At 42.9% G+C, this 25,977-nt stretch overlaps 1 protein-coding gene across 8 annotated transcripts in view; it reads left to right on the forward strand.

Moving 5' to 3' along the window:
• ZMYND8 (zinc finger MYND-type containing 8) overlaps positions 1-25,977 on the forward strand; it is a 164,633-nt gene that overhangs the window by 134,245 nt on the left and 4,411 nt on the right. For all 8 annotated transcript variants that reach the window (XM_025189255.2, XM_075901562.1, XM_075901561.1 and 5 more), the window contains 9 exons: positions 912-1,064; positions 7,228-7,734; positions 10,105-10,476; positions 12,338-12,528; positions 14,468-14,548; positions 18,567-18,645; positions 20,789-21,028; positions 21,201-21,358; positions 22,666-22,755. In XM_025189255.2, the coding sequence (XP_025045040.1) occupies positions 912-1,064; positions 7,228-7,734; positions 10,105-10,476; positions 12,338-12,528; positions 14,468-14,548; positions 18,567-18,645; positions 20,789-21,028; positions 21,201-21,358; positions 22,666-22,755 (1,871 nt within the window). The remainder of the gene's footprint in view (positions 1-911; positions 1,065-7,227; positions 7,735-10,104; positions 10,477-12,337; positions 12,529-14,467; positions 14,549-18,566; positions 18,646-20,788; positions 21,029-21,200; positions 21,359-22,665; positions 22,756-25,977) is intronic.

Genomic DNA, 25,977 nt, shown 5'->3' on the forward strand with positions numbered 1-25,977 from the left:
TCCAGGTTCTATTTTAAGCTAGTGCAGACCAGAGCGGTAACACAAAATCACCTGGCTAACCCCTAATATGTGCATTTTAAATGTTAAATTTGAGACTTTGTGCATGTTTGAGTCATCATTTCAATTTTGTTTTTATTTAGATTTTGATCTTCTGTGATCTTCTATTCCAAATAATGCCTTTGAGATATATTTATAAATACAAGAGATATACAAAGTAGCTGAACTTCTTTCTCCCCACCCTCCGACATCATTTGCTTATCATGTAACCAATACAATTTAATATACACACACCCTTCATCTCATTTTTAGAGACAGAAATCCTATTGTCCTCTCCTCACTAGTGACCTGCAAGCATACAGACTTTGCAGGGTGCTTAAGAGCAGTGACTCATGATGTCTTATTCATGCTTTGCTTTCCAGTATAGCACAGCATATTAGAAAGAGCTAATGAAACAAAAGAGACATTGATAATGAGTATATTTTAGCTCAGGTTTGCCATCTAATACATATTCTTTGCTATAGAAATTCCTGCACACTGTAGAATGTGAGAGTGTGTGGGCAAGCTGAGATTTTTCCAGGTTTCATGGGTATGTTCTACACTGACTAGGGTTAAGCCTATGTCTATAGAATAACAATCCTTATTTCCATTTTTCCTCCCCTTTTCTTATCTGCTGGGTTTAAAAGAAAAGTCAGCAAGATTTGTATTTTCCAATTCTTGATCCCTACAGATATCACAGGATTATTTTATGAAAAAACTGTTAAAAATTCTCTGAGAGTTGTTTAGATATGCAGACTAATTACAAAAGACCATGAATATATTTCATTTTGTCTGCATTTTCATTTCAGTCTAAAATTAAGTGATTTCCTGCACTCCTTAAAGTATATTTCTTAATTAAGGAATTATTTTTATAGATCGCAGCAAAGCTGAGATGGATCTGAAAGAACTGAGTGAATCAGTCCAGCAGCAGTCCACACCTGTGCCACTAATTTCGCCAAAACGACAGATTCGCAGCAGGTTCCAGCTTAATCTTGACAAGACAATAGAGAGTTGTAAAGCACAGTTAGGTATGCCTATGTCCAGTGTCCATTAAGTAATGGGAGCATAAAACCTAAACTTAACAAAATCAACTCTTAAATCAAAGTTTCTTTTTATAAACTTGAAAAGTATTTGTCCATGTTGTACATAAAACCTCAAGCCCCTCATATCTAAAAACATAAAATCAGATGATATTTGAATACTAAAGGGAATAAAGTTTGAATGTGTTCTGCTGGAACAATCTAACATATAATGGAACTTGCTGTTACAATTCTCTCTGAAAAACTTTCATATTTCAACCTATGTTGTTTGCACCTTTCTGATGTAGATGAGTGTATTTATTTTTTGGGGTCTTATTTTTGCTTGTAGCATGAAAAAAATGAATAACTGTGGCTAGTTTTCTAAACACTACCTAGTATTAACAAATCCGCTTACACATGGTAGGAGTGGTGATACTAGTAAATATTTATATCACCTTTTAGCTTTGTATGGGCACTTCATAGTGATTTAAAAATCAGACCACCTCTTCTTGTAAAATCGTCATGTCTAATATCCTGATTTGGCACACGTTTTATGTAATTTTAGTTCTTCTTTGAGTGATTGCTCATGTGCATTCCAGTTAGGTGTGTGCATGCAGCGTGCACGCGTCGTCAGAAATTTTTCCCTCAGCAGTATCAGTCGGGCCAGCAGGGAGCCCTCTGGAGTGGCGCTGGTATATTGGCCAATATATACCCCTGTTGGCTCTCCACCCACTCAGTTCCTTCTTACCGCCGTGAAGGTCGTTGGAACAACCCTCAGCTCTTCACTGAAATCGTTATCTTCAGCGTTGTTTCTCTCCTTTCAATTATTCCCCAGCTAAGTAGCTGTGAATTTAAGTCAAAGAATCTTTTTGGATACTTTTTGTTTGTTTGTTCCCCGCTGCAGCGCTCTGTGCGCCCATGGCAGGACATGCCCAGTCTGCAAGGCTTTAAGCCCTGCAAAAAGTGTCATAGGCCTATGCCCTGTGGTGATCTTCATTCAGCGTGCTTAAAGTGTTTGAGGGAGGCTCATTCACAAAAGCCTGCAAGATTTGTAAGGCCTTCAAACCCCATACCAAGCACGAGAGGGACTCGTGCCTCAAGATCCTGTTAATGGAGGCGGCTCTCAGGCTGGCACCGGTGTCGGACCTGGCACCAGCCTCTCAAAGCGCACTGGTGGCGGTGCGGAACAGTTCTGCGCACCACACCTCTCCGGCACTGCAGAGACCCTGGCACCGGTCCCAGTCTCCGGCACCTCAGAAAAAGAGGAGGCCTAACGGGGGCCAGTCCCTGTTGGGACATGCACCCTCCAGCGGCACACACGGCGCTGCTGCCGAGTCTGGGCCTTCCAGGACTTTCCTTCCAACACAGGGAGATCAGTTTCCTGAAGGACTTCCCTGAGCCCTCCACGCCAGAGGCTTTAGAGGCAGCGAGGGTCCTGATTGACTCTTTCCCCCTCCCACTCCGACCTCCTCCAGGCAGCATGGGGCGAGTCGGCACTGGCCTCCTTTCAGGGCATCTGAGGGTCTGGCAGAAGAGGATAGAGATCCCTACCCCTCCCGGCACCGGTGGCGCGCACGTGGCACTGACCATCAAGATGCCCTCACTTATGGTGCCACCCCAGGACATGGTACCGGACTCGGCGTGGCACCACCGTTTGGCATCGCTACCGGTTCAGGGTCCCCCGGCACCTACCCCCATGTGGGATGCCTGCACCACCATACCACTGCCTCTGCCTTGGCACCACGGAAAGCCAGAATCCATGGCCAGACATGCACCCGCTTCGTCAGCACCCGAGTCAGCTCCACCTTGGTCCACCTCAGAGCACTTGTCTGACTCTGAGACAGAATCCACCTGGTCCTCAAGGGGCTCCCGGTCCCATTCTCGGCATCGCTCCCACTCTTGGTACCGCAGCCTGCCCCGTCTGTACCAACAACAGTGGGCATAACCAGTTCCGGTGCCATTGCTTCAACAGACGTGGCCCCCGCAACCTCCGAGCCAGTGGCCATTCTGGACACCCTGGGCATACCACCAAAGCCAGGGAGTAGATCCATCCAAGCCAGGCTCTGTCTCGTGCCCGCGGGCCACTCCTTCGGCGACCCCCTTAGCCAGGTTTCCTACCTCTGGCCAGTCGCTACCTCCTAGCCAGTGGTCTCCAGGCCCTGGGGGGAGCGCGGCTCCTGTTAGCCAACCTCCCCCATCCTCATCACTGGTCTCCTCGCAAGAGCCAGTGCACATGGATGTCCCTGTAGGAGAGGGACAGAAGGGGTCATCGTCCTCTTTTCAGGACAAGGCCCTAGGCAATTCTGCACCATTCATGCCCTCCATGGATGCTAGGCCCCAGCAGGACATTCTCCACCATCTAGCCTAAAGTTGGGGGGCCCAGGCAGAGAAGGTGTCCGAAGACTTGGACCCTACGGTGGACATCCTGCATTCTGATGCCCCCTCCAGAGTGGCTCTCCCGGTCAGTAAAACCGTGGCCAAAATTTCCAAGGCCTTGTGGCAAACCCCCGCTTCTATTCCCCCGTCTGATAAGTGAGCCGAAAGGAGGTACTTCGTTCCCCAAGTGGGCAATAAGCACCGGTTTCCCCACCCTCCCCTGGGCTCCCTCGTGGTACAAGCCTTGAACTAGATGGAAAGGCAAGGTCAGCCTGCTGCCACCCCTAAGAACAGGGAGGCCTAAAAGACCGACCTGCTTGGCAGAAAGGTTTACACATCCGAAGGTATCCAGTGCTGCATTGCCAGCCAGCAGGTCCTCTTGTCACTCTATGCCTATAACACCTGGGCATCCGTGTACAAGTTCATGGACCTGCTCCCCAGGGACTCCCACTCGGAGTTCAAATCTCTCCACGAAGAGGGGAGGGCGGCACTCCAGGCGGCTCTCGACGTGGTGGATGCCGCTGCCCGGGTGATGGCCACAGGTGTGGTCCTACGCCATAGCTCCTGGCTCCAGGGCTCGGGTTCCCCTGGAACTCCAAAACACCATCTAAAATCTCCGTTTGAGGGCCCTTTGCTCTTCTTGGAGCAGACTGACCAGAGGCTCCATGGTCTCAAGGATACCCGGGCTACCCTGAAATCCTTAGGCATGCACACCCCTGCTACCCAGAGGCGCACTTTCTCATATAGAAATGTTCCTAGAGCGCCTCCCCAGGCCCCGCTTCCTGACTTCTCCCATTGTAGGAGCAGGAGTGGGAACAGCAGGAACAACAGGCGCCAACCACACCTGGCCCCAGACAATAATTAGGGCCCCCCCAACAAACCCTTGGGCCCCCATCAGGGGTTTCGACAGGCCCCCAAGGTCAATTTACCAGTCTCCCCCACTAACTTTCTGGGACTGTTTATCCCACTTTCTCCAAGCCTGGCAGTCTGTTACGTCCAGACCAGTGGGAGCTGGAGATAGTGGAAAGGGGTTATGTAATCCCTTTCCACTCGTCTCCTCCTTCCCAACCCTCTACCCTGTCCCTTTTAAGAGACCCCTCTCATGAGCCTCTGCTCCAAGAGGAGGTCCAACACCACCTTATGCTAGGGGCAGTAGAGCATGTCACTCCCGAGTTTCAGGGCAGGGGGTTCTATTCCCACTACTTTCTGGTCCCAAAAGCAAAAGGGGGCCTCCGTCCCATCCTGGACCTCAGAGCCCTCAACTCCTTTGTCACCAAAGCAAAATTAAAAATGGTGACACTGGCCATAATTCCCTCGTTAGCCCCCGGAGACTGGTATGCTGCCCTCGACTTAAAAGACACTTATCTTCACATCTCAATCGCCCCCCACCACCGGAGGTTGCTGTTTTACTGTGGGCCCAGAGCACTACCAATTTACAGCCCTCCCCTTTGGCATCTCAATGGCTCCTCAGGTCTTCACCAAATGTATGGTGGTGGTGGCCGCCACCCTCAGAAAAAGGGGCGTTCAAGTGTTTCCCTATCTCAACGACTGGCTCCTGATGGGGGATTCTGAGAGCCAGGTGAGAGCTCACCTTGCCATAGTCTGCAGCCTCTTCAAAGACTTAAGTCTTTTTCTAAATCTGGACAAATCAACCCTAACTCCCACCCTGACAATAGAGTTTCTGGCTGCCACTCTGGACTCTTCGTCGGTGAGAACCTCTCTACCCAGCTCCCGGTTCCCTCACAATCGAGCCGATGGTTAAGGCGCTCCAGAACTTTCCAGTGACTACTGCCTAGACTTGCATGCGTCTCCTGGGCCTTGTGGCCGCCTACACTTATGTAGTGCAGCACACCAGACTGCGCATGCGCCCATTACAGATGTGGCTATCGCGAGTTCACAACCTGGTTGTTCACTCATGAGAGAGGGTGATGACGGTTCCCACCCCGGTCCTTCTCACATTAGACTGGTAGACCCACCAGGCGGAGGTCTGCACAGGGGTCCCGTTCTCCGGACCAGTGCCGTTCACCCGCCTCGCCACAGATGCATCGGAGACCGGCTGGGGAGCCCACCTAGGAGACCAGCATATGCAAGGTATATGGTCTATGAATGAGATACCCCTGCATGTCAACATCAGGGAGCTCCGGGCAATCCGACTCAGCTGTGCAGTTTATCTTCCCCCTCCTCAGGGGCAAGTCTGTCCTTATTCTTGTCAGACAACACGACAGCGGTGGTGCACACTCCCCTTGCCTGTCCTTAGAAGCGATTCGCCTTTGGGACCTCTGCATCGGGGCGGATATCCACCCGATGACCTCATACCTCCCGGGTTACCAAAATGTCCTCGCAGACAGGCTGAGCAGGTCCTTTGCAGGCTACAAATGGTCCCTAAGGTGGGACGTGGCCCACTCTATTTTCCATGTGTGGGGGGTCTCCCCATCTAGACCTATTCGCCACAGGGCAAAACAAGAAGTGCCTGAGGTTCTGCTCCTTCATGGGACAATGTAGGGGTTCCCTAGGAGACGCTCTCCTGCTTCCCTGGCAGGGCAGCCTGCTGTATGCCTTTCTCCCATTCCCACTCATTCACAGGGTTTTCCTGAGAGTGCGGGAGTTCAGGGCATCCCTGATCCTAATCTACTTGGCATGGCCCAGACAACACTGGTTCTCAACCCTCCTCAGCATGTCATGCGAGAGACCTTTAACCCTCCCCCAGGTCCCAGACCTGATATCCCAGGACTCGGGCAGGCTCCGCCACTGGGACTTGCACTTGCTGCACCTGACAGTGTGGAAGCTCCGTGGCTGACAGCAGAAGAGCTTCCGTGCTCAGCATGGGTCCAGGAAGTCCTGCTAGGTAGCAGGAAGCCCTCCGCTAGGGCCGCCTACCTCACCAACTGGAAGCGGTTTTACATCTGGGCCTCCCACAAGGGGGTGCACCCAAGGTGGGCAACAGTTCCTATCCTGGACCTCTGCAGAGCCGCCACGTGGTCCTCTGTCTATACCTTTGCCAATCACCATGTGCTAACTCATCAAGCCAGGGTGGACGCCACCCTGAGTAGAGCGGTTCACCATTCCTCAGTAGCTTTAGCATCCGGCCCTCCTCCGTAGGTTCTTCTTTGGAGTCACCTAATTGGCAGGTCTCGACAAATAATGCAGTCTACTCGCCCATGGCGAGTAGATTGCAACCCAGAAGAGCCGGGTTTGGGTGATCTGCGCATGCGCAAATTGCTGGACAGCGCGGCTGGTGAGTGGGGCTCGCTGCGGTTCGGTGAGCCCTGCTAATTGGAATGCACATGAGCAATCACGCAAAGAAGAAAGAACGGTTACTTACCTCTTAACTGTTGTTTTTCGAGATGTGTTGCTCATGTCCATTCCAAATCCCTGTCTACCACCCTTTCTCCCAAGTATTCCTGACGAGAAGGAACTGAGTGGGTGGAGGGCCAGCAAGGATATATATTGGCTGATATGCCAGCACCACTCCAGGGGGCTCCCTGCTGGCCCGACTGATACTGCTGAGGGAAAAATTTCCGACGACGCGTGCACGCTGCGCATACGCACCTAATTGGAATGAACATGAGCAACACATCTCAGAGAACAACAGTTATGAGGTAAGTAACCGTTCTTTACATTGGGAGTCCCGTTGATTCTATGTGATTACTTTTTGTGGTCAAGGTAATATAATGCAAATGGACATGTATTCCAGTGTACAGACTAATGAAAAATATCTTATTTTTCTGTCATATCACAGATTCTCTGTCTAGTTAATGTCGAACACAGTACATTTGTTTTGTTTTTATTCTGTTAGGAATCAATGAAATCTCTGAAGATGTTTATAATGAAGTTGAACATAGTGACTCTGAGGATTCTGAAAAATCAGACACCAGTGACAGTGAATATATCAGTGATGAAGAACAGAAATCAAAGAACGATCAGGAAGATGGAGAGGATAAAGAGAGTGGAAAAAGTGATAAAGAGTCACTGACCATGAAAAAAAAACCTAAACCACCAGCTGCAGGTGAAGTTAAAGAGGAACTTAATAGCACAAGTCCTGGAGTGGAGAAAACAGACACCCCTATAAAAGAAAAGGCAAATACAGACACTGAGAAAGACTTTTCGGAAAATGGAAAAAACTTGCAGCATCCTGCAAAAGAAAAATTGAAAGGTAAAGATGAGACAGACTCTCCAACTGTGCATCTGGGTCTAGACTCTGATTCAGAGAGTGAACTTGTCATCGATCTAGGGGAAGATCATTGTGGGCGTGAGGGACGGAAAAACAAGAAAGAATCTAAAGAACCACCTCCTAAACAAGATGGTAGGTTGAATATATTTTCTTCTTTCATTTATGTGACAGATACAAAAGTAGTGAAACCTTAGTTTTCAATAATTGTTTGGACTCTTGAATGATCATTCACAGGAGATAGGTACCTTTCATTAGTGCTCAGTATTACAGCACAGATACTATACAAATATCCATGAATTTGTAATTTAATTTTTAAGTTTTTTAAGATTTTTTTTTTAATTTCACCCATTAAACTTCATTCATCCCCCAACAACATGACCCGCGTGATGTTCAACTTGATCAAGAACTCTTAAATATGTACAGTTCCATGAAAGTCAATTTACTGCTCACAATAGTAGAAGTTATAAGAGCTGGTCTGTGTTATACAGTATCAATTCATGTTGCTGATGTGTTAATCAAGGTAACTGTAAATTGCAATTAACCATTAAGAAAAGTACTTTTGCTAGCTGGGCTCAGCATTTTAACTGTTAAATAAAACAACATATTTGTCTAGACCAGATGCTGTGGTGAAAAGAGTCATATATAAGCCTAGATAGACTTTTTTCATATTAACTAACTTTATTGTTTCCTCTTTGATTTTCTTTCTTTTTACATAGTTTAGGTAGCACATTGAATCAAGCATCCTATATAATTAAAACTCTATAAGTGTTTTCATTCATATTGCTATGTGTGGTTGAAAAAGTGGATGCTTATTTGGTGCTTTTGGACTTTAAATCTTAAGACCTGGATTATAATAGATAATTGTCACTGTCAGCAATTCAAGGAAGATGAGAATGTGTGTTGAGCTAGAAAGCAGTATACGATACACTTTCAGATGTGGATTTAATTTTTGGACTTTTTATAGTTATCAACGTTCTTATTTAATTGAACAGTTGGTTACTTGTGGCACAGATATATTAAGTTTGTAATTGTTATTGAGTTATAAATAATACATTAGAAAAATGAGCAGTAAAATGGTTTATACTGAAAAAGTATCATTTTTCTTCTAGATGTAAGTTCCATTTAAAATAATTGACAAGCAGAAAGTATACAGCTAATAATTGGCTTAAGAATTGTTTACTTTTTTGTAATGATTCTTACGTAAGGTGATTCCAATATCAGATTCACAACCTTTTTAGCCAGGATAGAAGTGGGGCTTTCTTTCACTTCAGTGCTTGGGAAATTTTGCTTGTTCTGCCAGACCTTTATTTGAATGGATTGCAATCCCTGCATGGGGTGTCTTCCTCTCATTCTTCTTTTCATTTAACAGTGATCTCTCACAGTGGTTGCCTGTATTGTATTGCCTTTATTATTTGCTCTTGCTACAGAGCTCCTGCCCAGAGTAGGAAACGGCACTAAAATATTTAGTATCAACATTACTCTGCAAAATATAGATTATCATACTGGGCCTCATGATCAGTCATTTCTGTCCCCATTATTTATGATTTGGTTACCGAAAGAACCATCATCTTGTTTGGACTGACTTTTGGATTTATATCCGTATAACTTCTGACTTGACCATCAAAAGTAATGACGGGTATTCTGTTCCAGTTCTAGGCTTTTGACACTGCACATCTAAATAAAGATAAGGCTTCCACTTCAGTCCATTTATACACAGTTATCCTCTAACTGACATGTTTTCCCATAAGATGCCACTCACTCTCTTTCTGACTAGTTGGCTTAAGATAGTGTTACCAGTTGCCATTTGATTGAAAAGAGCTTTTTTTAAGTAATGTTGGTCATGTCAAGGCAATCTGTGCAAGCAGTGATGGTGATGAAGAGTTCATTGCTTTCTAAAATAAGTGTTAGTTTTTCTGTGTCAGATGGCAGAAGAAAGTAGTCCCTTCTCCCCTATGGGGATAAGACCGATTTCTTAGTGTCATCATTGGTAAAGATTCATAGAATCGGCATAAAAGCTCCTGTGTTCCAATAATGAGTTGTGGGAGACTTCGAGTGGTCAACTCGTACATTTCCAATGTGTTCTGCACAATTGATTAACTTAAAGAATTGCCAGTTTGCTTTTGGTTCAGGTATTATTTTTCTGAATATCTTATTCTTTCTAATTTTTTGGCTTTGCCTGTCTTTAGAAAGTATTCTCTAGTGTGGAGTAAAGGTGCACTCCCTGTAATTGATGTTCAGATTACTACTTATATCCTAGCAGTGGCTAACCTGCTGCATTTCTATCATAGTAAATTCCAGAAAGGTTTTTTTAAATGTCTCGTAATTGTGAATTCACTCAAAGTACAGGTAGGTGAGAAAAAACATACCCGTGGAGATATGAATTTCACTTACAGGGGAAAATTTGTTTTATTGGAATATGCATGTGTATCTTCTCCAAAATTGCGGCTGGAAATCAGTAGTCCAGAAATTTCAGTGAAAAGTCAATATTCTGTTTTGTTTAAGTTGCAGGTAAAATTCCACCTTCTTCCAGTGCAAGCAGCCAGCCTCCACCTGAAACTCCAGTGCTTACCCGATCTGCTGCACAAACACCACCAGCTGGAGTCACAGCTACTACTAGTGCTACTTCTACTGTCGCTGCTCCAGCAGCAGCCACAGGGAGCCCTGTGAAAAAGCAAAGGCCGCTTCTACCTAAGGAAACAGCCCCTGCTGTGCAAAGAGTAGTGTGGAATTCTTCAAATAAATTTCAAACATCGTCTCAGAAGTGGCACATGCAAAAGGTACAGCGGCAGCAGCAGCAGAGTCAGCAATCTCAACAGTCACAACAACCTCAGTCTTCCCAAGGGACAAGATACCAGACAAGACAGGCAGTAAAAGGTATTACACTTGTAAAAATGTGTCCATGGTGCCCTAATTGTCTAGTAGTGTTCATCGTGATCCAAGCCCTTCTACCAAGAAAACCAGTATCTCAAGTACGACTCTACTCTGAAAAGTGATTCTTTAAAAATGTAACCGATTACTAAACTTATTAGCTCCTTGTGGTATGGCTTTAGAATAATTTATCCTTACTTTAATTATTATAAATGTGCATGTTTTGCTATTGACAACCAGTTCATTCCTTATTTTGGAGAAATATTTTTCCTATCCATCAACAAAATTGTCAGCTATATGTTCTAGTTGCATGACTCGTTTTGTGTCCTCATCTTAAAATTGAGAAACAACTATACCTGGATAAGCCACAGAAGGCTGGTTTGTACATATATAATTTTGCATTTCACATATGTAATTTCAGGATATGATTGCACAGGTATTAAAAAAGGCAACATTTAGCTTGTATAATTTTTTTATTGCTCGTGGTGATACATGAGCCAGGAAGAACCCAACTTAACTATCAGATCCCATGCTGAGTTTGGGCTACTGTCAATTAAAAAAAAATGAAATCGAAAATTCTACTTGTAAACTGAGCAAACCTGAAACAGAAAATTCACTGAGAAATATGTGTGAAATCCCTGTGACATCCTCATTGTTAATAGAATGGAATTATAGTTAAAAAGTAGCGCTTAATATTATAGCTCAATTGAGACATTCAATATATTTAGACAAAATCAGAAAAATTCTACCAGAACTATTTTTGTATAATTTTATATTTCCTGTGTGAGAAGTATATTGGACTAGAAATTAGTTGTGTTATACAAATTTTGATATATATTAAATTGGCACAGGCGAAGAATCCTGCACAGAGACACCGTGACAAGCTTCTTTTACTTGTAATGATTACATTATAAAGGATTTAGGGGTCCTTCACATCATGGGCTGTTAGGAAAAAAATTAGGTTCAAAGATTTTGCCTTAATAAAAAGGGTTGAAGCATCTTAATCAATAGGGATCAAATTATGATACCCTTATGTTGGCTTATTCCTGAAGAAGTCCAGTTTTTCCCCCAAGGAGACTATCTAATGAGTAAGATATTAACAAGCATGAGCATCTGTATCTCAAGTCTGACCCTATGTTTACAGTGCAGAAATTAACGTGTTTTTTTTTTTGTTTAATTCGGTTACCTCTTACATCACAATCCCACTGTTCAACTAGTTGAAATTCCTTATGAAGGGGTAATAATGCCACCCTCATCCTGTTAGATTTTAACCAGAGAGGGATGGAAGTAATGTCAGGAACTGAAATTGAAACATGCTTGCGAATACGTTGTACCATGGGTCATAGAGAATGTTTTCAAAGATAAAACAAAACCTGCCAGTCAACTTTTCTGAGGTAATTTACAGTGGCTGACAAATGTTGATACCAAAGATAAATGAATAGAAGTGCATGACAACTTCAGGCTCCCTTTACAGTGATTCCAAGATGGAACTTTATTTTGCACATATGGTGGTAGCTGGAAGTCTATAGGTGGCCTCTGAGAATCAGGGTGAGGGAGTCCTAGAAACTCCAGTGAGATGAAGATTCCCAGGAGAGAATTGTACTGTGACCAGAATTGAAAGTGGTAAACCTTGAAGCTGTGTTATCATATTTACCTTTAGGTCCCTTCCAAGAGCTGAACAAATAATTTATACAGGAACTTCAGCATTATTTCAGGAATATAATAGTATTTTAAATAGTAGCAAAAGAAATGACTATATATATCCATTTACTAAAGGATGCCTTACATTGGCAAACTAATACATGGGGGTTTTAGCTATTTGCCTGTTAATTTATTAAATGTTTAATTGTATGTTTTATTTTCTCAGCTGTACAGCAAAAAGAGATCACCCAGAGCACTTCCACGTCAACTATCACCTTGGTTACAAGTACTCAACCTGTTTCTATGGTTACTAGTTCTGGATCTTCAAGTACACTTTCTTCTTCAATTAATACAGACTTACCAATAGCAACAGCTTCAGCTGATGTGGCTGCAGATATTGCAAAGTACACTAGCAAAGTAAGTTCTTGAACAGGATTTTCTTTAAAATTTTATTTTAAATTAATTTGGTATCCAGCAGATAGCAAGAGTCTTATTAAAAGTGGTATAATTGGTTAACATTCAGAAGAATGGTTTATCTGATTGTGGTATTCCCATTCTTCTTATATTAATAATGTCATAGTGTGAAAGACCTTGAAATATCAGCCATACCCAAAAAGATGAATCTCAGCATGATGAATCAGATCATATCTTTTCTCCCTTGAACTCTTAAGACACTGACCTAAGCAGTATGGACCAGGTTTAATTTAAAAAGATGAGTAGAGCCCTGTGTGGATACAAAATTGGTATCCTCATCTGCATCTGCAAAAAGAGCCCGTGGTTATAAAGTGGATACCTACAGGTTTGCAGAGTTCTAAAAATGAGAGAGAGAACAAGGTACACTAAAGATTTATTCATTTTTGCTTTTCAGAGGCCAAATTCTGGTTCCATTCTCATCAGTGGGACCAAAATGTAACCCTAAAAAGTGTGTCTTCAGTTCAACTAGAGGTCAGCAACTTTCACAAGCAGTCTTAATATAGTCCTTTGCCATAAGGCTAAAAATATGTTAATTCCTCAAATCTGATATTCCTCTTACTGCATTTTACTTTTGTGGGACTACTCTTGTGTGTTCTAAAGAGGGAACAGATGACCAAGTAACAGGGAGCATCATGGTCCCGTGGTTGAGGCACTGAACAGGAAGTTAGGAGACCCCAGTTCTACTCCTGGTTCTGTTGTTGACATGTTATAGGACTGTGGGCAATTGAATTCATTGTTCTTCCATAGATTCCCTATTTGTAAAATGAGCACATTTTGCTTCTGGCTTAGTTCAGCAATCTATAAATTTCAGCCACAGATCATATATCTTAAGAAATAATTCTCATTAACTTGGTAGAATTAACTGTCAGTAGATCTCTGTTAAAAAAAAATCTGTTCTTATTTTAAAACAATGCATATTTTCACCATTGGAAACTTCATTCAAGGTACAGGTTGGACATTGCTCAAGGATGAAGCAGCTATGAGTAAGCAATGTGCCCTTATGTAGATGTAATTTATGTATAAAATACAGGTTTGATTTGATGAACAAAATTTCTCTTCTAAAATAAACATAAGACCAGAGTTTCACATATATTAATTGAGCAGAAATGCAGTATTTTATAAATGGAACATTATTTATGATTTTGGGATTAATACAGATGATAATGAACAGAGATTGACTTAATTTTAACTACAATGAAAAATATAGTTAAAACATATACTGAACTTTGGATTCCTTTCGTATTATTTGGGAAATCCATGCCTCTAGTTACTTGCCAAGATGAAAACTCAGGGCTCTGTGGCGTTCTTATAACTTGTTACTACCAAAGTTTCTCTGTTCATAATTAGGTTTCCCATCTCTTCCTGTCTGCCTTTCAGGTCCATTCTTCTGAGAGCATTAAAGAGCACAATTTTTATATTTCTGGATCCTGCCTTTTTGTAAAAATGAAACCAGCAATCAGTATTGGGTGTGGTGTGGCTTGAAGTAAAAAAGAAACCAAGCTCCCTATGACATTTTGTTGGCTAGTTGTCCAGCAGAATAGTAAGGATGCTATCACTACCACAGCCACCATTTTTAAGAAACTGATGGATATTGCAGAATCAGTTGAACAGTTAAAAACATATTTTAACCTTTTAAAAATCCGGGCATAGTTTCTGATCAGTCTTGGCAATATCATTTGGAAATCATCCCAAAATTATGATCTGGAATCTCTTCATAATCTTAACTGGAAGTTTTTCAAAAAGTACTCTGATAAATGTATATAGATATGTGGCATTGTTAACAGTAATATATGTTCATCCATGCAAGGGAAAAAAAATGAGTAAAACGAATTTGTTGGTCCTTTAAAATAGATGTTAGAAAAAAGTGATTTCTCTTTTTCAGATGATGGATGCAATAAAAGGTACAATGACTGAAATATACAATGATCTTTCAAAAAATACCACTGGAAGTACAATAGCTGAGGTCAGTATTGCTTTCAGTAGAGCAAATTATTTTTTTAAATAACTTGGAAATCTTCAAACGCATAAAAAAAATCCTTTTTTAAATAACACGGGAAACTTGGCCTGTATCCATAGCTGAAAGAAATTCTGAACTAAAGCTGCCTGTGCACGCTAACTTCTTTGCTGTCAAATCTATGACTCTTGTAACAGATGTGGTACTCCTAGGTGCTACCTAGGTTTATGGTAGTACCTAGGAGTCCTTGTTAGAGACCATACCACATTGTGTTAAGAGCTGTACGAACACAGAATTTTACCATTAAAAAGTTGAGCATTTCAACCTAACTCAAAAGGGGAATTTTTTTTGACTGATTTAAATTCTAAATTATGCTTTATTGTAGTGTAGCATTTTGTGTTGTTTCATTTTGTTTTAAACATTTGTCTTCCAATAGGTTATCATGATCACATTGTAGAAGGTGCAATATTGCTTTGATACTTCTCTCCAAAGACTCCTGATTATTTTATTATCATTCATTGTTTAGATGAAAGGATTGTATTTTGTGTCAATAGCTGTACGTGTGTAGTCCTTACTTTCAGAGTTATCTCACTGCTTTGATGTTTTTTCTGTTTTATTTTAAAAATAGTATAAACTGATTACATAATGCAAACTTCCTAAGCAAGAGAAAACTCTGGAACAGGAGTGACTTACTTTAACGCACAAGTGGAAGAGTGTCTACACAACAACATCAGCAAAAAAGCCAAAGATCTCAGGGTATGTCTTCACTACCACCCTAGTTCGAACTAGGGTGGTAATGTAGTCAACCGGAGTTGCAAATGAAGCCCGGGATTTGAATTTGGAACGAGGAGTAACAGTAGTTCGGAATAGAAAGCCTAGTCCGAACTACCTAGTTCGTGCCGCGTGTAGCCAGGGGCACGGAGTCCGAACTAGCGGACATTTAACAATGGTGGCGCCCGGCAACATGCAAATGAAGCCCGGGAAATTCAAATCCCGGGCTTCATTTGCAACTCTGGTTGACTACATTACCACCCTAGTTCGAACTAGGGTGGTAGTGTAGACATACCCTCAGAGCCTAGTCAGTGGATTCAGGCTCATACTTGGGGCTGAAAGTGAGAGTGTAGACTAGCAATGGGCAACCTACACTAGTGAGTGGGCCACGTGAGGGGCCCGTCTTTGTCAGTGGGCTGAAAGATTGTTGTCCTAGGATAGGGTAGTTTTGCTAACTGCACTTGTGTACCTAGAATTTGTGGGGTTTGCTGTGTGAACCATAGCAGTGCTTTGATTGGATGCAGAGGGAATGCACGGCTTTTGCAATTAATGTGTGCAATCAGTATGCACCACATTCACATGTCCTTGTTTTACTGTGTGTCACTTTAGTAGTACCAAGAAAAAAACTACACGGACCGAAACCAGCAGAATCTGGCAACTCTGTACATAGGTTAACAAAATGTCATATGAACCACATATAGAACCCCGTTAAGTTGGAGGTTGCCCACGACTGGTGTAGACATTTGTGTTTTGGCTGGAACGTGAGCTCTGAGACTCTTGCCCCTCACTGGATTTCAAATCCCAGGCTCCATCCCGACTGATTGTCTACACCATTGGTTTTAGTCATACAGCACAAGCCCCAGTCAATTGTCCTTGATTATGATTTACCCAACATTACTCAGGTCCTTTGTGGCAGGGGTCTGTGGGTGTGGGGAGTGCAGAAGACAGGGCAGGGGCTTTGGAGATGTGGGGGAATTAGAACAGGGGGCTGGAAATGGGGGAGGTGCAGGAATCAAGGGGGGGTAAGGTGCAGGAATCAGGACAGGGGGCTTGGAGATGTGGAGGGTGCAGGAGTCAGGGCAGGGAACAGGGAGACATGGAGGGGCTCATGGCAGGGGGTAGGAGGTGTAGGAGTCATGGGAGGTATGGGGTGGCTCCTCGTGGGGGGACAGGAGGGAACTTGGCTGGCCAGTGGCTCCTGGCGAGGGGCAGGGCTGGGCATCCCTGGCTCCTCACAGGCTGGGGAGGGATTCTGGCTGGGTTGCCCCCCCTCCCCCACCAGTGGTTCCTTCTGTGCTGCCAGTCAGCCCTTAGCGGCTCCTGTGATCATTGCAGTGTAAGAGTTCCCTCTTATGCTTACGGCCCCATTGGTTGTTGTGGAGCATAACTGTGCATTCTATCAGACTTCTCCCTTTCCATAATATGGAAAACAATCTGAACTCCAGGCACATTCCATTTTCTTGGCACAGCCAAACCTTGGTCTTGCTTTAAGTCCAGATAAGAGGACGCTGCATATTAAATGTGGTGGTCCTAGCTCTTACCATGTAGAAGGAGTTATTGAACAAACGGACTTGTTGACAGAAAGGCAGACACACATGCACAAATTCTCTTACATATATAGGTATAGACAGACATAGATATTTGGATGTTTTCTACATTTTCAAATATGTTGATATCTGTTATAATGCAAAATGAACTTCACTTGATTTTTTTTTTAATAACAAATACTTGCATTTTTTTTTAAAAAGAGAAAGAGATACAGAATGAACCTCTCTAAACTGGGGCTCTCTGGTCCAGTAACATCCAGGGTCCTGCCAGACCATAGATGTTCCTGGACCAGAGAATCCCAGTGGATAGTTGGAGGCAGGAGACCTGCAGGGGCTGAGAGCCCTGCTAAGTTGGCAGCAGGGAGGCTGGCGGTCAGGAACCCTGCCATGGGAGTCCAGCTGGGCCAGCGGCAGAGTGGCCTAAGAACCAGTGGGCTCTGTCAGGATAGCAGTCTGCTGCATCAGGAGAGTGGGCTGCTGTGGCAGAGCTTGGAGTCCTGGCAGCAGACTGCCATGGCAGGGCTAGCAGCCTTGCCCGTTTGGCAGTGGGATGCCGCAGCAGGACTGGGAGCCTTGGCGGCGGGGAAGGGCTAGGAGCCTAGCAGGGCAGCAGAGCCCACAGGCAGACTGGCAGCAGGGGAGCTGGGAGCCCAGCTCTGTGTGTGTGTGGGGGGGGGTAGGGGTAGTAGAGCCAGCGGTCAGACCAGGAGCAGAGCTGGGCTGGGGGTGGTGATGGATGGGGTCTAGAAATGACCTCTCTTGGTCTAGTAAAATTTCTCCTTTTGGACTGGTCAGATTCCTAGGGTGCCGGACTAGGGAGGTCCAACTTATAGTATTTTTCAATTCCCCCATTATAAATACTGTAGTGCAACCTCTTTATCATGGAAATTGAACTTACAAATGTAGAATTATGTACAAAAGCATGCATTCAAAAGTAAAACAATGCAAAACTTTACGGCCTTCAAGTCCACTCAGACCTACTTGTTCAGACAGTCTTTCAGACAAACAAGTTTGTTTACATTTGCAAGAGATAATGTGGCCCACTTCTTGTTTATATGTTACCTGAAGATGAGAGTAGGCATGTATTATATGGCGTTCATAGCCAGAGTCACAAGATAATTTACATGCCAGCTACACTAAAGATTCATATGCCCCTTCAAGCTTCAACCACCATTCCCCAAAGGACATGCATCCATGTTGATGACAAATTCTGCTTGATACAAATCCAAAACAGTGCAGATCGATGCATGTTCATTTTTATCATCTGAATCAGAATGCCACCAGCAGATGGTTGATTTTCTTTTGAGTGGTTTGGGGTCTGTAGTTTCCACATCAGTGTATTGCTCTTTTAAGATTTCTGAAAGAATGGTCCACCCTTCGTCCCTCCACAATCCTAGTTTTGAGTTTTAAAACAAGTCTCTTCCTTGTTTATAGGAAACCCCTACAACTAAGAGTGTGCTTTGTATCTCTCTTATTGAAGCTTATGGGCATTCTGAAATCCTGGTTAGTTGGTCAAAATGTTTTGGGCCTAATTCTCATTTACACTTATGGCCTTTTTGACACAGCAGTGTAAAAGAGGCTTTAGTGTAAATAACAATCGGAAACTTTGTCTCTAAGCCCAGTTTTTCTCAATGATTACATAGCTATGTTTTATATACACTAAATTTATATTTTCCTGTATGTTAAATCTTATCTCTTCAATATTTCAGATTCGTCGTTTGAGAATCGAAATAGAGAAACTTCAATGGTTACATCAACAGGAGCTCTCAGAAATGAAACACAATCTTGGTATGAAAAGTACAGCCTAAAATAATACGATTTCAAGGATTGTGGTATATGTTTGCTTCATTTATGCGACAGAATATATTGCCCATGTGTAAAGGGCTAGAAAATAGAACAGAATGTGCTGTGCTGATGTTACTGGGCATGTACCCAGGAACTTAGACAGCTGCTGTTTTCCTGAAAACAGTAGTTAAAAACAGTTTTGAGATTAATCAGTGGAATAGGGCTAGGCTTGGAGAAAATTTTCTGAGGGAACGTATAAGTAACCTGGTCCTCACCATGCGGATCTTTAGATAACCTTTGTTAAGAGACCTAACTCATGAATGAATGTTATGACCTATTTATTTTGGGCTGCCTATTCAGAGAGACCGTGCTTTGCAAAACAATTTCAACAAATAATTCATCCAAAAATGCTTTTTTTGGTCAAGTCAAAATTGCTTTCATGTTGGTGTTAAATTGGCTGAATAGTTTCAGTTGGACCAAAAAAAATTGAAATAATTCAAACATATTTCATTTTGATGTCAGGCATTTTGACAAAATGAGAGGAAACTAGATTCACAAAATGGCCAGGAGTGGGGGTAGGGAAGGATGCACCTCTCCTATAACTTTTAGTTTAGGGGCTAGGGTGCTCACCAAGGATGTGGAAGATCATTGTTCCTCTCTCTATTTAATGTGGAAATGTGGCATTCCCCAGCCACTTGTTTATGGATTATTTTGGTATTTCTTGGTATCTCCTGTGGACACTTTTCCAGTTGTATAAATGTAAATAGCTACTGGCTCAAGGACTTGAACTCAAGTCCCTGGTTCTATGTGAGGATCTCATTTTTAGCCAACCTCCACTGATGTACCCACAAAGTTTGGGTCTGTTCCCATTGAAATTGATGGTGGAGGGGTTTTTAGTGACTTCAAATCCCTTTTGATTCTGTGTAACTGACTCTAGGATAAAAGATTTATTTTTAAAAAACAACAAATACTCAGCCCTGCTGCTTGCCCTGCATGCTACTCTGGCCTCGCCAAGGGACCCAGTACTAATGTAAGCAGGCAGGAAGATTTTTCAGTAAGCACAGAACCAGCACGGTTGGCTTTATATCACCTTTTTGCAATCCCTACATCTCCACCACTGTATAGCCAGGAAATGATGACATGATTAAAGTACTGCTGCATAATGTTCCCGCTAATCTTTTCCATCCATATGTGGAATAATTGTATGTGCACCAAGGCATGTGTGACTGTGAACCACCAGTAGTAACAAAAGCCCAGCAGTGGGTGCTCTGCTAATCAGCTGGGTAGCATTTAAATCTCTCCTGAGTTGCTACACAAGTGCACAGCTTACAGAAAACACTGCTGCTGCACTAAAGTGATCATTGACTGACAATGATTCCTAGGGGGAAAGTTGCAGCGAAGCACAGATTACAGAATTCCTGAATCCCTTTTACATAACAGGTAGAGTTGCACTGGCCTCAGGTTTAGGGGACAAAGTTGTGTAATACTATTGTATTTCATCCCTTTGAGCATTATGCAGCTGTGCTGGAAATTAAGGTTGGGGCCTGGATTTTTGCAGACGCATAATTCTGTGTACGAGTTCTGTTTATCTCATTTTATTCATTGATGTATATATGACTTTCAAAGCTTTCAGGAATAATTTTGGCTTTAGAACTTTTGTACTTTGTTACAGTTATGTCCTCATAGAGTCATGTTTATGATGACATCCTCATTCTTTTATCTAAAGGAGCCGGGATACAATATAGAATTGTTGGATTTGTGTGTGTGGGAGGAGAGTGTGATCAGTGGTCCTCTTTATTTGTTGAAAACTATTTCACAGAGCACTACTGAAGCTCTTGGCTTCTGAAGTCAAAGGCTGTGTAAAGTATCTGCAGCAGATTGGGAATATATTTTTGCACCACATGTAGCACAACTAAGGCATCTAGAAGCTAACTGTAATAGAATTAATAAATAATGATAGAAGGTAAAAATGATAGCTCCATGATAAAATGTGGAAGACGTTTTCTTGGTAATGAATAGATACAGATGAGAATGGCCCCAACTCAGATATACAGTGAAAATATATTGTGTATTTACAGTTTCAGTTTTAACTTGACCCTTACCAGTGGGAGAAATATAAACTCATCTTTCTTTGCATCTCAACTAGAATTGACAATGGCGGAGATGCGGCAAAGTCTAGAGCAGGAGCGTGATCGTTTGATTGCTGAAGTAAAGAAGCAGCTGGAGTTGGAGAAGCAGCAAGCCGTGGATGAAACCAAGAAGAAGCAGTGGTGTGCCAATTGCAAGAAAGAGGCCATCTTCTACTGCTGCTGGAATACCAGCTACTGTGACTACCCTTGCCAGCAAGCTCACTGGCCTGAGCATATGAAATCCTGCACACAGTCAGGTAATCTGCCTCTCAGAAGCCTATCTCATAGCTATTCAGAATGAGAAAATACAGGACAGGTGGAATTGGTATCCACTTATGTGTGAACAGATGTGCCATTTGGGAGGGGTGAATGTTGATTGCTACACATTGCCAATAGCTATATTGTATAAAACTTTTTTTTTTATTTTAGCTACTGCAACACAACAAGAAACAGATACTGAAATTAGTCCAGAAACATTAAATAAATCGTCCCAGCCCAGCTCCAGTACACAGCCTCCATCCACAGAAACAGCCAGCACCCCAAAGGAAAAGGACAGTGCAGCTGATAAAAACAAAGACTGTGTTACAGTGAGTATCACTGCAGTCACTTCAGCCTAAGAGTGTCTGATTTCTCTTAAACTTGAGCCTAAGGCATCCTTGGGACATCAGTATTTTTGACCCCTTGTACATTCCTAGAGGGTCATTTTGTGAGTGCGGTGGGAAATTATATTTTTCCTCCATCTTGGCAAAACTATTCCATTTGGAGGGAGAGAAGCAGGATATCCTCCAGGATCGCCCTTCCCCTCCACTCATCCCCAATAAGACCTCACGTTGACTTGACATCTTTCCAGCCATGGGGAACTGGACGTGTCTCTCACCAGGGCCCATCAGTGTTGCTTCTGGTCTGGATGTTTCAATACAATACAAATTCTGGGCTGAGCAATACTGACTGCAGCACTCAGACACTGCTGGATCTACAGTTAAGAGAGCAGCGTGCAAGCATGAAATTCTTCTTGCCATCTACTCTGACAGTGCTCTGCAGGCAAGGGTGAGCAGGTACTTTGATGCAAGGGGCCCCATCACAACATATTCAAGATAAATGTCTATAATAAAGATTGTTTTATCGGCAGGGTTTGACTAATAGCCATTAGAACAGTAATGCTCTTCTTCCCTGCCAAGTTTTATTAAAGCAACAACTTTATTGGGGGCTGGTCCACTGCAATATCTGCCCGTACCCATTCCCTCACTTCAGTGTAAGCCTCATTGACAATTTTCAAAAATGTTAAAAATAGAAAATATTATGTTGTAAAGTGTTGTGATTCCAACATGATGTCTCATTGAGCTAGTCCTCTAGAGTAGGAAGTATGATGTACTAGAGAATCACTGTTCATTTCTGGTATCATTGGTAACATCTGAAATTAAAACTCCAGGCTTGATATGGTTTCTAAGGGAGTAACTTGTGGTTGAACCTAGTTGAGGAGAGGAAGAGTGTGTGTCTTTACTTGAATGCACAGGTGAAACTGTGGTGAACTATATTGGGCTTCACTGGCTCAGTTGATGTCCGGATGCATTGTTTGTGTACCTTTATCTTGTGGTGTTACGGGGATAAGAGGAGAGTCAGTTACCTAAGGCTTCTGCCATGGAATATTCAATTTTTTTAAATTTAGAATTTCTTTCACATAATTGTTCTACCTGAAACATCATGCTGTGTACATTGATCATGTTCATAATTTGAATTTTGTTTTATTAACAAAAGTAACCTGTGAATTCATTAAGATGCAAATTTTTAACACAACATCCAACATAAATTTCATATTACAATAGTAATAATAAATTAGGTGGAATTTATGTAAAAGCTTAGACTTTTACTGAGGTTACCTGTGCTGTCTCTGCAGATAGCAACAGGTGTGACAAGCAACCAGCCTATAAAACTGGTCCAGGTACCGCAGACCACCACCTATATTCCAACTACTCAACCCACAATTGTAAGTACATCATCATCATTTAAAGTCTGCAATAGAACTGTTCCTGGCATTAAAATACATCAATATTTTTGGGGGTCGTTTCCTGTCTGTTGCTCTATCAGGATATGAATTCACTGGTATCAAGTCTCAATTTGCAGTGCAAAATGTCTTATTTTGCTGTGCAACATTCCATCTTTGTCATGCCTTTCATTTTCATCATTTGGTTATTACAAGAAACTAGGAAAAGCCACTGGGCATATACTTAAGGCACTGACGATAGTCAACTCGTTGCTTGCGTTAGAATTTTGACATTATTTACCAGTTTGATTTTGGTTATTTGACCAAGAAATCGTGATAAATATTGCATGTAGTTAATGTACCATCTTTTCCAGTGGTAGCCTAAAGAGCTTTATATAATATTGGTATATTAGAGTTAGGGATGTGAAAGGTTAACTGGTAAGCATCACCCTTAACTGCTGTGGACGGGGGCTGCTCCAGACTTGTGGGGCCTGGCATGGACATAGGCTGCTCCAGGCATCCAGAGCAGCCCCTGTGCACATCTGGCCTGATGCATTCCTGGCAGGGGCTGCTCCAGGTGTTTAACCAGTTCCATGCTTAATGGGTTAACCAATTACATGGGATTTTACATCCCTAATTAGACTCCTAGCTTGACATGGCAGTAACTATGAAGGCAGATTGCACTGCTAATATGCATTCATCAGCATTCGATCTCAAATGTGGCCTTGGACATCAGGACCTGTGTTACTGAGAGAGGGAATGATGTCTGTGTCCCTGGGATTATACCCACTATTCTTTATCCACTAATATGTGCCAATGGCACTTTGATTTTTTCCCTGTATACTCAACCACAGACAAGACAAAAATGAGCTCCATTTAATGCTTAAAACTCTCTAACACGCCTTAAATTCCAATATAATGCTCTCTAATGCTGCACTTAGCTCAGTTTCCACACTGAAACCTGAAGTTCTTCAAACTAACAGGGAAAAATGCGTGTGTCTCTCTGACACTTAGCATCATATGTTACCCATTTTTGGGTTGTGAGTTTGAAAGTAAAAGTAACTCAGCCAGTGTTCATATATTTGGCTTAGTTCATTTTTATACTGTGATATTAATGGTTGTTTTGTGTTAGTTATTTTCATACAGTGTTGCACAATCATCACGTCTTATCCATTAATTCTGTCACTCTGAGGATATTCTTGCTGGATGTCATGACTTTAAAAAACAACAACAACCTTCCCAACAGCTAAGTCATTAATCATAATAGAGAGCACTCAGTACCTCTCAAGAAAGTACTTAGAACCATTGCCCTGACAGACTTCCAACACCAGTGAGAAGCCATTATAACTGTTCTAAAATCAGACCTTAGGCATCAGACCAAGTTAGAGAAATGCCGATGCTCCAGTATCCTAAATTGGCCTCTTCAGGCATTCAGGAAATGGTGATAATGTCCACAACTGACCTACTGAATATGCATGCAGCTTGAGTCAAAAGGAATCTGAAAGTACTAAAAGATTTTAGGACATAGCTACAAACAACTTGTGTGTGTGCTAATATAGCTACATACCTTTTAAATTGTCTAATGCCTGAGCATGCACAAATGTGCAGTTTTGTGGGAACCAGGTAGAGAGGCTTGGCTTAAAAATTGACTGCTCTGAGGAAACAACCACAATGCATTTAAGGAGTCCTAACAAATATCATACCGTGATCAGTAAAACAGGGATTAAAAGTTAGTATTAGTCCCATCTAAACATGTTTTTAAAAGATCCAGATAGCAAAATGAAGTTCCGTACTTTTACTGCTAATAGACAGTTTTCTAGTGCATAAGTCTCAAACTCTTAGTCCGCTGTCCATCCCTAGCCAGAATGATTGCACAGTCTGGCTCAGGACTCCTGGGGGCAGGCTATTTGTTACCAACCCCCAACCCTTTCCATCATTGCCCTCTCCACCATGATACCCGATTCCCAAGGATGTGTCTTTGAGGATCACCGAGGGGCTCTGGCGGAAAGTACAGTGGGTGCAACTGCTGCCAGTATGTGGCACCAGGCTCCCCTGATGATCCCTGAAGTCGCGCCTTGGGGATAGAGTTCCAAGAAGGGCAGAGGGCAAGACAGTAGTGGGGCAGGGTGGGGTTTGGGGACCGGTAACGGACCCTCCCTCAGCCTGCTGGGAGTCCCAGGTTGGATTGTGCAAACACTCAGTCCGACGACGGCCTGTGGGCTTGGAGTTGTTCTGGTGACTTTCTCATCTTGATCTACATTTATAAGTTAAGTCAGCATCCATTAAGAATATGAAAGAACCCACACCTTCTCCAGCATAGCTCTTGTGTTGACATAGAGTGGCTACACAGGAGACCTTACAGTGGCACAGCTGCAGTGGAACAGCTGATACCTAGCATAGGCATAGCCAGTCTCTGTAGCACCAATACAACCTCAGTTTCTTGTTATCTACCAATTGAGTCCTTACTCTGAATGACTTCCAATAAACCCCCATTGCACATCAAAAATCATCCTGATTACTAAATGGCAATAGTCTTGTATTTACTTCGTAAACTTCCATGTTTGTTTTTTTATTCTTCTTGGAATGAAAATAGTGATAAATGGTTAAGTGCTAAATCTGTCGTCATTCCATTTCTGCAGAAATGTTGTAGCTTCTGCAATGAGTAGAATTTCTCACAAAAGAGATGGTAAATATTTCAATGCTTGCAGTCCTGATTAGCCAAGGATAATAGCAATATTTGCTGAATACCACCAAGTCACTAGTGTAAAACGCTCTATGAAACATTGTGGAGAATGTGCATTTCTTCTTCCATCTTCTCTGTGCAGTTTTATGTCTATGTCAGAAGGAGGACTTGGGCATCTCTTTCAGTTCCCCAAAAACCTGTGCTCCTTGTTTCTTTCCCTTTAAAGCCTTCTGGACAGAAATTGATGTAGGGATGTTAGAGAGTAGTCGAGTGGACTATTCGACTACTTGCTTTCCCCTCCCCTTGCTACCTCTGTATAAGAGGCAGCAAGGGAAGGGAACAGGCGGCAGTGCTGGGGTTAGCTGGCTTAAAAGCCAGTTCCCCCAGCACCATTTCCACAGTGCCATCCCCCCTCCCCCTCCTCCGCTGCCTCCTTTAGAAGCTCCTGTGGGGGGGGGGGGGGGAAATCCCAGCAGGGAGCTGGCTCCCCCCTCACACACACGCCCCCTCCCCACCAAGCAGCCCCTGGCCACTGCGAACAG

The sequence above is a fragment of the Pelodiscus sinensis genome, chromosome 18 (genome assembly GCF_049634645.1).
Source record: "Pelodiscus sinensis isolate JC-2024 chromosome 18, ASM4963464v1, whole genome shotgun sequence".
Lineage (NCBI taxonomy): Eukaryota > Metazoa > Chordata > Testudines > Trionychidae > Pelodiscus > Pelodiscus sinensis.